At 38.3% G+C, this 13,528-nt stretch overlaps 1 protein-coding gene across 2 annotated transcripts; it reads right to left on the reverse strand.

The window, feature by feature from the left end:
* Positions 1-327: 327 nt before the first annotated feature.
* LOC106523471 (LIM domain kinase 1) lies at positions 328-9,489 on the reverse strand. 2 transcript variants are annotated; one of them, XM_014016891.1, is made up of 15 exons: positions 9,260-9,484; positions 5,616-5,754; positions 4,192-4,301; positions 3,938-4,108; positions 3,459-3,564; positions 3,119-3,378; positions 2,856-3,045; positions 2,654-2,740; positions 2,449-2,580; positions 2,302-2,361; positions 2,144-2,209; positions 1,770-1,956; positions 1,572-1,627; positions 1,316-1,473; positions 328-954 (listed from the first exon to the last, which is right to left on the reverse strand). In XM_014016891.1, the coding sequence occupies exons 1-15, from the start codon at positions 9,301-9,303 to the stop codon at positions 420-422; spliced, it is 2,301 nt and encodes a 766-aa protein (XP_013872345.1). In that variant the 5' UTR covers positions 9,304-9,484; the 3' UTR covers positions 328-419. The 2 variants fall into 2 exon arrangements, 1 of the variants encoding a protein (XP_013872345.1); XR_001310895.1 differs by having other exon boundaries at positions 862-954; positions 1,316-1,389; positions 1,577-1,627; positions 9,260-9,489.
* Positions 9,490-13,528: the final 4,039 nt, after the last annotated feature.

The following is a 13,528-nucleotide window of genomic DNA, read 5'->3' on the forward strand; positions in this document are numbered from 1 at the left end:
TCATTAATCCATCCATCCATTAATCCATCCATCCATCCATCCATCCATCCATCCATCCATCCATCCATCCATCCATCCATCCATCCTTCCATGCACGCATCCATCCATCCATCCATCCATGCATCCATCCATGCATCCATCCTTCCATGCATGCATCCATCCATGCATCCATCCATGCATCCATCTATGCATCCATCCATCCACCCATCCATCCATCCATCCATCCATCCATCCATCCATCCATCCATCCATCCTTCCTTTCTGGGTCACGGGGTTTGCCCATCTCAAGCATTCACTATGTAAGAGCTAGGATACAGTCTGGACAGGTTGAAAATGAGGGCACTAAGGCAAAACTGCCCTCAGCAATTGAATTTATTCAGAGCTGTAGCTGTGTCCCACCTCATCCATTAGATAAACAGTCAGAGTAAAGAGCTGTCTTCTGTAGATCTATCCCACAGCACTTGACTTGTCCTTTTAGGCTTGCTTGACTTACTTAGTGGTGGGCTGTTGACCTGCAGTGGTTTTAAGGGCTCATGCTGGGAATTTGATTGAGCTACAAAATTACCGTCTTTGTCTGTTTCCCATGAACTATGGTCTATATCCACACAGACAGACCTGTAGCAAGAGTTGTTTGTGTCTTGTGATCCAGTCTTCACATTGTTGTGATTTTCACAAGTGTGTTGCTCACTGTTCAAGTCACTCTTGTGAGTGCTGCTTTGACTGTGGCTCGGACTTGGCTGATTGGATTCTTTGGGGCTTGGGCTCTGTCGATCAGGCTCCAAACACTTTTCTTCATGAGGTACAAGAGCCTTGTCCTGGTTGTGAGTATGGCTGTGGTTGTGATTCTTCCAAAAAGCTTTACAGAGTTGCTCTAGCTCAGAAAGCAGAGGCAAGTTGATGTCCAGGTGCATCAACAGGTTGGCCAACCACTCTTCCAGCTTTGAAAAGGATGGACTAAAAGGGAAAGAAATGCAGTAATAAATAGTTTGTTGGTAATTACATGAATTATTAACATGTAGTCTATTTTGTTTTAGCTTGCTTGTGCAGTATAAGGCAGGCACTTTAAAAAATGACCTTATGACTCTATCTGTGGTGGTAAAGCTACAAACAGCAAACCACAACACGCTGGCATGAATAATTCACGCACAATGAAATTAACAATAATTTAGCATATTATGTTTATGATATTTACTATCCTAATTAGAAAGAAGAAGGAGTTTTCTAATTCAAACATATTTTGAACAACACTGTAACAGTTACTTTGTTTCATGGCTTCATCCTAATGATCTGATTGCAAATATTTGTGCCTTAATACCGTTTTTCAGCATCCATGTCGCAACAGAGAACAGCCAATGGCAGAAAGGCAAAGGGGCACTCAGGAGGGTGGTACTGTTGCAAGAAACTTTCTACATTTAGTCCAAAATCATTTGTCCGTGGAAGATAGTCAGGATCTGCACTCACTTTACCAATAATCTGGAGAAACATAAAGAGAGATTTTTACTGCTTTTTAGAAAAAAGTAGACATTTTGGCACATAAACATATCTGAAATCCTTTTTTGTCTTGTTCTTACCTCACATGTCATAATCCCAAAGGAAAATATGTCCACCCGTTCATCATAGCTTTTCCCTGAAATGCAGAAATAGTAGAAAATGTGAAGCATAATTTTACTAATGAAAAAAAAAAAATAACTCGAACATTTCTTACACATAGACTTCTGCAAAGAAAATCCTGTTTAGTCATCGTCCTTCTATAAACGCTTCAAACTCACCATTGATCATTTCAGGGGCCATCCAGTAAGGGTTTCCTACCACAGTATACCGCTTCCTCCGGTCAGTTCTGCGCAGTTCCGACAGTGACCCCTTTGCAGGCCTTTCCAGAGAAGAAGTTTTGCTCTGATTTCTTTCCTCCATCACCAGTCTGGCAAGTCCAAAATCTGCCACCACCACAGACTGGTCCTAAACCAAACACATTAAGAACTTTAAGGATAATTCAATCAAACGGTTGACATTTGTTTATCAAACTAAGCTAAGAGGCTCTATGTACTGTGCTAAACAGGCATCAAAAATTTGCATAGATGTTTTAAGAAAATGTCCTTATTTATTAAATAAGTATTTTATATATCTTGTTGAGCCATTTTCTCACCTCTCTGACCAAACAGTTGTATGAATTGAGATCTCTGTGGATAACATTCATGGAGTGTAGATAAGCCTTTAAAGGAAAATAAAATTTATATTAGCCATTAGTGTCTTCCTGTACGGTAAGATTTTTTTTACTGCCACAGTCTGATTAAAAAGACTTACCATTCCAGATGCTATGTCTTTGGCATAACCAACTTTTATTCTCCAAGGAAAATCCTCATCCTACACAACAAGAATACATCCAGCTCACTTTGTTTGAGGGTTCAGTCAGTGCTATTAGTGACAGCATAAAACCAAATTTTAACTCACCATTTTCACAATGGTCTCTCGGAGCGTGCCCCCCTGGATGTATTCGGAGACAAAATGTATTCTTTTGTCTTTATAAAACAGTCCAATAAACTTGAGCACGTTGGGATGGTCGAGACAGCGCATCACTTTCACCTGTGTGGATTGTAAGGGACTTGCTGCTTTATAAATCTTCAAACATATTTTCTCTGTTCCGACCAACGCTTACCTCCTTTAAGAATGTCTTCTGTGTTTCTTCATCAAACCGTATGAGTTCTTTCATCACCATCACTTCCCCTGTCTCTTGATGCGTTACCTGGACAGTGAAAAATGTCATCACAGCCCTGAGGTAACCAGGCCTTCAACAGAACTAACGGGTCTTTGAGAAGGAATGAGAGCCTCGCAGTGAGGGAGGAGAGTAACAGCAGTACCTTGACAGCTTGTCCAAAGCAGCCTTTGCCCAGGACTTCTCCATGAATGAGATCTGAAGGTCTGAAGATGCGATGTGTGCGTTCCCCAGGGTCTACCCGAAGAGACTCTGAGCGAACCATGTCCCTCTTTTGAGAAATGAGCGACAGCGCTCTAGGAGACAGGGGACACTTGTCTATGCTACAGCTTCGCCTGAGAAAGAAAGGACGACTTAGACAAAGATAAAGAGAAGTTCAGTGACTGAAAGATATCTGACAGTACTTACCAAATGTGCCTGGATCGAATCCCTGTGCTTCCTTGGTGTTGAGGTGGTGAGAGGCTCATCCTTGGTCCATCTGTTTCCTCTTTTTTATTCGGCTCTTCCTCCAGACTCGGGAGCTTTGTGGCTGAAGTAAGTTTATCATGGAAACAAGAGTCAGGACAGTTGATTCTTTCTGGGGAACTCTCTGATTGAAGAGGAGAATGAGGGTTGTGCTCAATGGTCAGCTGAAGTGGTCTGCTTGTGTCCTGCACAACACGGTCTATCTAGAAAACACAATATCAAGGTAGATTTGATGGTTATTCTGCATTAAACCACTGCAACCACCTCTTTGTTGTGTTCGTACCTCTTCTGGTGAAATGTTGCGGACAGGAATGCCGTTGACCTCTAGTACTCGATCACCAGCTTGGATAGAAGAGAGCAGATCAGGGCTGAAGACCGATGAATCTAAACTAAAACAGAGAAAAATAAATAAATTGGGTCACGCACAATGACCCAAGAGAGGTTGGGTTAGGTTAGGGTAGGGTTAGGGTTAGTAGCAAAGGGGTAGAGGATATAGTGTTTATGTTTTGATATGATCTTTGTCAGTAATTTGAAATAATGAAAAAGTTGTCAGTTGTGTTTTAGTTCGATGTTACCGATGATTGACTCTTTGCTATGATGCTAAAGATGTACAGCAGGATGCAATTTCAGCAAAAATATAATATTTTGCACTCGAATTGAGAAAAAAAACCACACAATTTGATTAAAGAAACCCTCTAAAAATAATTTTAAACCTTGCTGTTGGCGAATGCAATCACTGGAGCTTGAAATCCAGAGACTCACTTGGTCACAGTGACGAGAGGTTTTGTGTCTTGGCTGAAGTTAGTGGCAACAGTCAGGCCTCGCCGGCCAGCTGCGATGGGAGGGAGAGTCACCAGCGCCACCATGTGGGGCCGCTTTGTCAGGGAGATTGACCTCACAGCCGGCACAACACCCTGACAGAAACAGTGGCCGCTGAAATGACGAGAGGGCGTGTATCAATAACATAGACGTGTGTGAACAGACTCATTTTGCTTACTTTTCWGTTATGAACTTACCAATAAAGTCTAGAGCGGTCAATAAGTGTGTATGTGTCTCCGTCTCCAATGACCATTTCACAGCTCATACAAGTGAAGCACTCAGGGTGATACTTTTGCTCTCCTGCAACCTAAACATAAAGAGAAATAGTATTGTTAAACAGTAAATACGTAGGTAAAAAAAAATATAAACATTTAATTTGGGTCATCATTTTATGAAAAAATTCATTGGTTTATCCTTTCGAATAATGTTTTTTAAAGATATCCCCTGAATTTGTTAGATACATAAACATAAAGGCCTTTGCATTCATATGGAGAAAACAAAGAAGCAAGAAGGCTTTGAAGGTATTCTTAGTTCAGGGGTCTGCAACCGGCAGCTGTGGGGCCACACGTGGCTCTTTGGTCCCTCTGCAGTGGTTCTTTGAAAATGTGACCAAACATAACATAATCTTTTTTATACCCACAATAGAAATCAATTTGTATGCAAACATGTGATCAATACTACAAATACAAAAAGTAAAACATATTAGCTCATGCTACCGTGTTGTTTACTTAAAGACTCCATTTTCTTTCTATGACCTCTCTCTCAAATCCATCAGAATTACCTTTAAAGAATTTGGACTACATAATATTAAGAATTAGAAAATAAATACGCCTAAATAATTTGGTTGTACTAGTTTTTATGAAATTCGATATAAACTATATACAGTATTTTTCTTGTTTACATGAATATGGTATTTTTATTTGTCCTGATGTGTATAATAAATAATAATAAATAATAATAACAATATTCCTTTAGTTTTAAAATGTCTCCTCCACTGACTATAAAAGTTCCCAAAAAGGCCTCGCAAAGGCCCGCGGACCACCAGTTTATAATCACAGTTGAAGCTTGTTTTGTCGCTCTGAACACATTTTATTGGTGAGACAAAGAGCAGAAATGGCTCCTTTTATCGTAAAGGTTGCAGACCCCTGTCTTAGTTGATAGCAAGCTGAGATGTGTTGTGGTTGAAGATCACATTTCAGCACGCATCTATTGCAGAAAAAGATGTTTTTAATTGGGTTTTGACAGTGCTCTAACTCCTTTATACTGCGTCATTAAAAGCATTTTCTTATATACCAAAGGTTTTTGAGGTACCCTTTGTGTTGTCCTTCATCGGGGCACCTTCCTGTTAAATAACTGGTGCTCTGAGTGATCAATAAGACAGCTATTTTTAAAGTAGCTCAATCAATTTGTTCCTGTCTGAATGTAAAATGTTTTGAAGCAAGTGAACTGGATAATCAATGCACAACTGTTACGTTGTCGTGACTGAAACAAAACTGTATTCAGATACGCAAAACAAGGTCAGGCCATGGGAAGGGTGTGGGGGGAGTTTTATTGTCCTGTTTTTGCTTCCTTTGTAAAACACCACTATAAGATAAAACTGAATTTCATATCGTCATGTTACCATTATGAGTCCCGTCGTGATGGTTTCCTTGCAGCCGTGGCAGTGTTCTCCAAAACGGGACCAGTAGTGCTTTTTACAGAAAAGCTGTCCCTCTCGTTCGTAGTACCAGTGAGACAGGATGCACCCACATTCACAACACCTACACACAAAGGGAAGCAGGAAAAACAGAAAGAACAAAGAGATGAAAAATAATTGAGAATGGGCTGTCAAACAGGAAAGGCTTACGTTACAGCCATTGACGTTTGGTCAACAATGGAAAAAGGGACTTGGAATGAAAGCTGACCCATGATCTAAAAGATTCATGGTCAAAGAAAGATTACTCTTTTGCTCTTCGATGACAGCAGGTGGTAAATTTTAGATATTGTTGACCTCATTGTAAATTTTCAGTTATTTTTGTGGATAGTTTCAATTCATTTGTTTTTCTTTATAAGTTTCTATGAGTTTGCAGCATGCTTAGTTTATACAACACTTACAGTATTTCTTGTGGAAAACAACTACACAATATTCTAACTTCACAAACAAAGCTTTTAGACAAAAAAGCATCTCAACCCATCATTCAAGATGTTAAATATTGGCTTTATTTTATGATGGTTCTCATTTATTTAATTTCAGTCTGAAATTAAATAAATGAGAACCATCATAAAAATGACTGAAATTTTCATCAGTGTGCATGCAATGCACACTATTGTGATTCGTTTCTCATCCAAGTCATCTCAACTTTGCCATGCTTCTCCTCCTGCATACTTTGTCATAGAGCTGCCTTTGTAATTTATATCTGTAAAGCTCCCGTGCCAAATGATGGCTATGCCTTTTGGTGCCTGTAAAACTTATAGTTTATGAAATATTAATGYTTAATGAACTATAATGGCAGTCAATGGAGCCTTGTATTGGTTCAATACTGCCCCCAGCTGTACTCAAGTTGGTACTGCACCATAGTTTAATATTTCAACTCAGTAGTTCAGTGTTTACTGTACTAATATGATTGTATTTTGATGTTTTACTATAATATTGTCTTAATACTGCTCGATTGTTGTAATATTATGCATTTTTGTGTCAATAATTGTATTGGCAATGTGGCCTCTTTCTGCACACATACAAACCAACCCCTGCCATCACCTTCTGCCACAGCACCATTGGTCTAATGGTCTATGTCATGGACTTACATGTGGGAGATCAGGGTTCAAAACCCAGCTAATGCAACTTTAACAAAAAATCTCTTCAAACTTCATATTGTCACWCAATTACCTTAATTACAAACACCTGCTGATGTGACAGGCACAAGCTGGTATAGAAAACACATTTAAACTTGGTCAAAGTTCATTCGGCAAGTCCAATGCTGCAGGCAATGCCATGCTACATGGCAATGCACACTTGTTTTTACATCGTAAAAACCCATGTCTAGTTCATTTTGTTTTCGTTTGAGGACATCAGTGATTGAACCTACTGTAGATCGTTAAATGTTCACTTTTGCTCTCTTGTGTCTGTTTCTAGATTTTAATTTTGTCTTTTTCACACATTACAAAAGTTTTCACTGTGAACAAGAAACTGTGTTTGGGCTTCTGCATCCTCCTGTGGTCCTCCCCAGTTTATGTGATGTGGAGGGTTACATTATGGAGAGCCGAGGCGAAGACGTTACAGGTTTACAGAAAAGATCACATTAAACACAAGACACAAAGTTTTAGCAACAGAACGATGCAGAAACAATGGATAGCTCTTGGGCGATAAGTTTCTCAACGAATTCAAAGTCTTATTAGAAGAAAGAGGAAGCAAGCGAGCATTATCTTAAAGTTCAGCAGACGACTCCACATGAAAATAGCTCATATGACCCACAAAATAAAACAATCTCAGAGACTTGTGACTCCAGGAGAAACATGGAAACAACGCCATCTAAGCACCTTAACAAAGAACATAATCAGACATTAATTAATTTTTAATCCATTGACATGATCTGTTTACTGTTTTTATCTATTTAAAACAATAAGGGATAAATATTYTAATGGCAATCCTTTTTGAAGTTTATGTAATTTAGGTAGATCTTTTCAGCCCCCTGTTTTTGGTGTTTCCTGACCCAGCAACTTTGGTGTGTTAGTTTAGTTAGTCCAGCCTTGAAAAAAGGTGCTCCTCTGACAGATAATCAGTGTTCCACGTTTCAGACAGAAGCTCTGATAAATCGACACTTCATTGTTTTATGAAAGCATAAAATTTTCCAAAAGAAAACCCAACCAACACAAACATTTCACATTACATCAGAAAATCAATGAAAGGTCAAACTAAAGGATGGCTGCCATTTAGGAAACATTTGTTCTTTTATAGCAGTTTAACTCATTGACATTTACTCCTTTAAACTGTAGTATCTTGAGTACAACAATAATACAAACCCTGCTTCCTTATCTCGTCAACACTACAGCTGGAGTGGGAGGTGACTTCCTGAACTGACCACCAATCCATGTTTCCTTTGTCCCAGCGTTCACTGGAAATATCACTTTTACAATAAAGATAGAGGATGTCTTATATGTAGAAAAAAGTGGAGAAAAGCATTGTTCGTTAGGAGCATTTTATTCTAAACAGACATTTATCGTTTTATATATTTATATATATACATGATAAATTGTGTCATTGATGTGGTTTTTCATATTTTAACAAAAACGAGGAAATGTGGAAATGTTGATACTCATTAGTCATTCTTTTCTAGTGTGACAACATTAAGTTCTTCATTTTTTTTCTTTTACTTTTAAGAATTTGTTGTTGCCGTTGTTGGAACTGTAAAACATACTGTGGGTTTTATTGCAAGAAATACAAATGATTACATTAAACGCCTCGAACAGCTCAAAGAAAAATGCTGAGCTCTAATAGCCTGACTCTCATTTGTTGCTGAGGAAATAATTAGGTAATAAAGCCTTCATAAAGCTGCAGTTTTTTTTTGCTTGTTTTGTTCTAATGTCTTTGCTATTCTGCTGGCAACGGATGTGGAATCCTTCAGCTTCACAGCTGTAATTCCATTTGAACATCTGGTTGTGATAAAACCCTGTTTTTCAGCTCAGTTCTCCTCTTTACCTCCTGTTTGCTTACATCTTGTGTAATCTTTCTTTCTGAGCTTTTACTGTTTGGGCATCTTGTGTGCATTAAACTTTAAATGTTATAGAGCTCTTTTTACGTTAATGGTTAAGACACTAATGTCTTGTTTTTCTGCTTTGCTTCCTCTCTGTGTTGTTTGTGTCAACCTGCTGAACTTTCCTCAGAAACCACTTGTAACAAAGGGAAATTAGGCAACAGTTAATGTTTTGTCTTTTAGGCATATTGTGTAAATCCAAGTATAGTGTGTAAACAAGAACATTCCTATGTGAGTACTGATCTGATAAAGATTGCTTAGACAGATTGAATCTACTGAGGGCAGCCTCTTGTTTTTATCTTTCTCCAAAAATTACTCGCATTCAAAGCTGAGCTGAGAGTTCAAACCATTGTAGCATGACCTGCTTGTGTCTGTTCTTGTTGAAGCAGTGTACGGTTTGAGGAAGTATACACGCAGAGGTTAATTTAGTGTTTCTCTTTTTTCCTCTCACCCTTTCATTCCTCCTATCTTCTGCCTTCAGTTTGTCGCTGCCACTTTCACTTAAACATCTCTTGAGGTAACAGTCAGTTCTTACCGTCCTGTCATTCCTCTCCTGAACCTCTGGTCCCGTCGTGACATCCTGAGACAGATACCCAGCACTCATGGACAGTCCACCCAGCTGAGCAGGGAGCCTGTGAGCTGCATGCATTCAAGACCAGTTTATACACGCATGCTGCTGACAAACAGGCGTAGTCGTTTAGTATCTGAGGGCTTCCTGTACATGTGTTCCTGCTCTGGTATGAGCAGATGTATGAGAGAGAAAAAATGACCCAATGACACCAGTCAGTTTCCCCCTGCTGGCTGTTGTAAAAAGACCTCTCCCACTCTGCTCCACCCTCTTCTTCCTGTTTCTTCCACTATGCAGACCTCTGCAAGATACAGTTACACTCCTCTAAATGCACTAGAGCTAAACTTAGTTTGAGATGTCATCACCAGGTGGGTGTTGATTGGATGCAAGGTACAGTAAGAGTGTTATGGAAGCTTGTGCGCAGTGGCGGAGCCAGACATTTTTCTCAGGGGTGGCCAGACTGGGACCAGTACTCACACAGGGGTGGCCAGGAAAATTACATCACTTTTTACTTGAAAGTTTTCTGCAGATCTTTGTGTTTTTGTCATTTCCTTATGTCCCTATACAGGCAGTGACGACAAACTTTTGGATGAAATCGATGCCATTTCCTGCATTCTGGTGTATTTTACCAGGTTGTTTAACATACTTTTACCTACGTAAATAAACACGATTTAATAATTATTTCAGAGACAGATTATTCATTGAACTAGTTTCATTATGTTTTTAAACTCACTGCTTTAGCTGAGATAATATTAATTAATGTGACACAATTTATCATATCCAATGACTTTAGGGGTGCTTTTTACTTTTATGTCGTTTATTGGTTTATTTTTAATTTTAACACATCATTCTGCCAAATAATGACCTTCAACTGCATGTTTAAAACCAATATTAATAACTTTACCCAATATACAGGTGCAWTATTGATAATCACCAACAGTGAATTTAAAGAGGCATTTCACGTTTTCTGATTTAGTGATAGGTCTAACTCATAACCAAAATGGACAGAGAATCATTCAGTCCTCAGAACATAAAATGACACTGTGTTATGGTGACAAAAAAAAATTTGCCACCATAAGTCAGAATACATAGGCATTTGTTCTGTATATAAAGAAAACAATCACTTTTTTGTCACTTTTTTGAGCTTGGTGATGTTTCAAACTGTTAAACACTGCCACCAACTGTTCAGGAGGATTATTACACCCCTAAAGKTTGTTTCACTGTGTAAGGGGTGTGTACAGCAGGGTGGCCAAAGACTTGTCTGTGGTGGCCATGGCCACCCCTGGCCACCCTCTGGTTCCGCCCCTGCTTGTGCGTCTGAGTTTTGAAATCAGCCTTGTTCCCATCAGCACAGGCGTAATCTCTTTATGAACGCTCCAATTACTGCCCTGTCAAGATCCCACAGTGAAACCCTCCATTCAGCTCACGCAACAAAGAGAGTTCGGTCAAAGAACAGGAGAGGGAAACAGCTTAGAGTTAGAACGACTCTGTTGTGGCTGTTTGTTTTGCAGGCTATCAAATTATCCACGTGACCTGGGAGCACGGTTTTCAACACTTCTTTCTGGCGTTTTTGATTTGTACAGCTGAGACAAAGTCTATTTCTAACAAAAGCAAATTATAACAGGAACGTACCACAAAAGCAAGAATGTAATTATATTAATGCAAGCTTTCTATAAACAGAGAACCTATAAAGTGACCAAAATGGCATTCGGAGCATTTTATGTGTTAAGTATAGCTTCACGCCACTTGAGTCTCAGTTAGAGAGACTTTATTTCAAAAAGTGATTTCACAAATTAAATATGCAAAATACTATATACTCAGTTAGATTTAGATCTATTGACTGCATAATATGAATGAATTACATTGTTTTATCAGTTGTCACAGACCTCTTATATCAAAGTTAACCATTCTTCCATGAAGTCATTTGTTGAGGTTTCATTGGTCTATTAAGAAACAACAAATGTTTTTCAGGGCATGACTTACTGAATACTTGGCTGTTATACACATCTTCCCATTTGATTTATTCTGCTGTTTTGTAAACACTGACTATTGCACCTTTACTGCATCTTATTTGTTCATTTGTTCAGAGGAATAAGGTTGATTAGAAGTTGATTCAAATGTAAATTCTAAAAAAAAACTTCTTTGGAATATCATTTTACACACATGATTTTGGATTTTCTTTAATTTTTTTTAGAGAGGTGCTTAGAAAGGGCACGTTCCTACAGATGTCACACTCGATGCAAATCACTTCCAACATCAGTTGTTGTTTTTTTCCTTTGTGGAAAAAAAAACTTATCCATGTCTGTTAAACAAAGTGCAGACATACAAGTACGTGATCAAAAAGGTTCATCACTACAATGGTCTCTGAGTAATTTTATTGCAATAAAATGAGAGTCAACATGCATACAGCAATACAAGTTGAGTCTGAGGACACAGCCCCAGTGAAGCATCTTTATACCTTTAGCRGAAACCAGTCTCAAAACTGGTTATTTCTGACATGCAAGGAATGGTTCTTATCTGAGCAGCAAAAATTCCTGGTTTCAGTTAAAACTTGTTCTGTGGTCCTTAAACAGGGGAAAACACCTTAGAATGTGGCTATACTTCCTGTTTCATCGTCTCTTACATGTTCACATTCCAATAACAACAAAACAAATAGTTCTGCAATCCATTTGTGCAGAAGCTACGGGTGTTTGTGTGTGAGGTTTAAGCTGGAACAACAAGAAATTACACTTTAAAGGTGCTATTGGAAGCTTACATCAGTAGAAATGATTCAAAATATATCAAGACAGTAAGCATACAATACATTTATAAGTAAAACAAGAAACATAAGTAAAATACATTCAAAACTTAAATACATGGATGACTATTTCATGGACAAACAGGTTAGTCACATACAAAAGAGGGCCATCGACTAACAATAGGCTTGATTAGCTCTATTGTTCATAGAGGGTCATGTGCCCCATCACCTGACTTATTTATTGGTTTGGATGCTGTGGTTCTTAGGTGTCATGTTGTGTATGTAGTGAATGCAGGCGGGGCTCATTGTCCCCTTGTTTTTGTTTCTTTCCCTCTTTGTGTTGGTATCATTGGGGCCCTGATTCACACCTTTTGCTCACAGGGGGCGGAGTCATACTTGCAATAACAGTGTTGTAGGAGGAGGACAACTGGACACGAAGGCCTCCACCTCTGTTTTTTCCTTCAGGACAACAAACATGCCCAAAACTCGCCGATGTGAATCAATAAAAACAACAAATCTRGCTGAAAATACCGTTCTGTTGTTTTCTGTGCCTTTTTTTCTACACTTCAAACTCAAACCACGGAATGGTAAAAATTAAAAGCCTGATGGAAACACAGCTATTATTATCATGTTTGAATTCTTCCTGCCATGTACTCTGAGTGACACAATGTAAAGTACTTTAATAATAAAACTTATAACTAATCACTGTGTTGAAAATTAGCCATAGCTAAAACAGACTTCAGAAAAAAAGTGTTGTTTAGTATTTTAACATATAAATGTATATCCTGTTTTCTGATCATTGAATTATATATACTTCTCTTCACCCAAAATTTTAAATCTGAATTTGTAAGTAAAAATAAATGGGTCTCTTTAAACTATTTTTGTCCTGTTAGTTTAAAAAATAGCAGACCCAAAGTTTAATTTTATAAACCACAAGTTGTCATCTTCAAGCCTGTTAAGGCAAAGATATTGATTTAATTTAGTTAAGAAGCAACTAATTCTGCTGTTGTTGCTTTACTTATTTACACTGAAATATTCAACCTCTGAAATGTAATCATAACTCACATGCAGAGACATGTAGCAGAGAGGATTGTTTTGATTTTCTTGCCAATTTATTTTATCTTTGAACAAATGAAACAGGTTCTGTTCTGAGCAGTCTGTGTTAAAGGCTACTGTGTGATCAATTCCCCGTAATCTCACTAATAATGCCCACCTTTCTAGATTATTAGGAAAACTGGCATTTTTCTGTTTGAGCTTTCTTACTGGCCGGTCTTTTGTCAAGCTGATGAGGATTAGCCACTCCACTTGTTTTGACACCCAAACACTCTATACTTTCCTCAACAGTGAGTTACATTTAACACCTTGCACACCAGAAAACATTATTTGCTCAAAATGAGTCAGTGTGAAGTTTATGATTGACTGCTGTCGCGAACTGCCTTTTTTCTCTCTGACCTGAGGCTAAAATATATATGTATGTATGTACATATATATATATATAT

This window comes from Austrofundulus limnaeus, unplaced genomic scaffold (assembly GCF_001266775.1).
Source record: "Austrofundulus limnaeus strain Quisiro unplaced genomic scaffold, Austrofundulus_limnaeus-1.0 Scaffold157, whole genome shotgun sequence".
NCBI classification, from domain to species: Eukaryota; Metazoa; Chordata; class Actinopteri; order Cyprinodontiformes; family Rivulidae; genus Austrofundulus; species Austrofundulus limnaeus.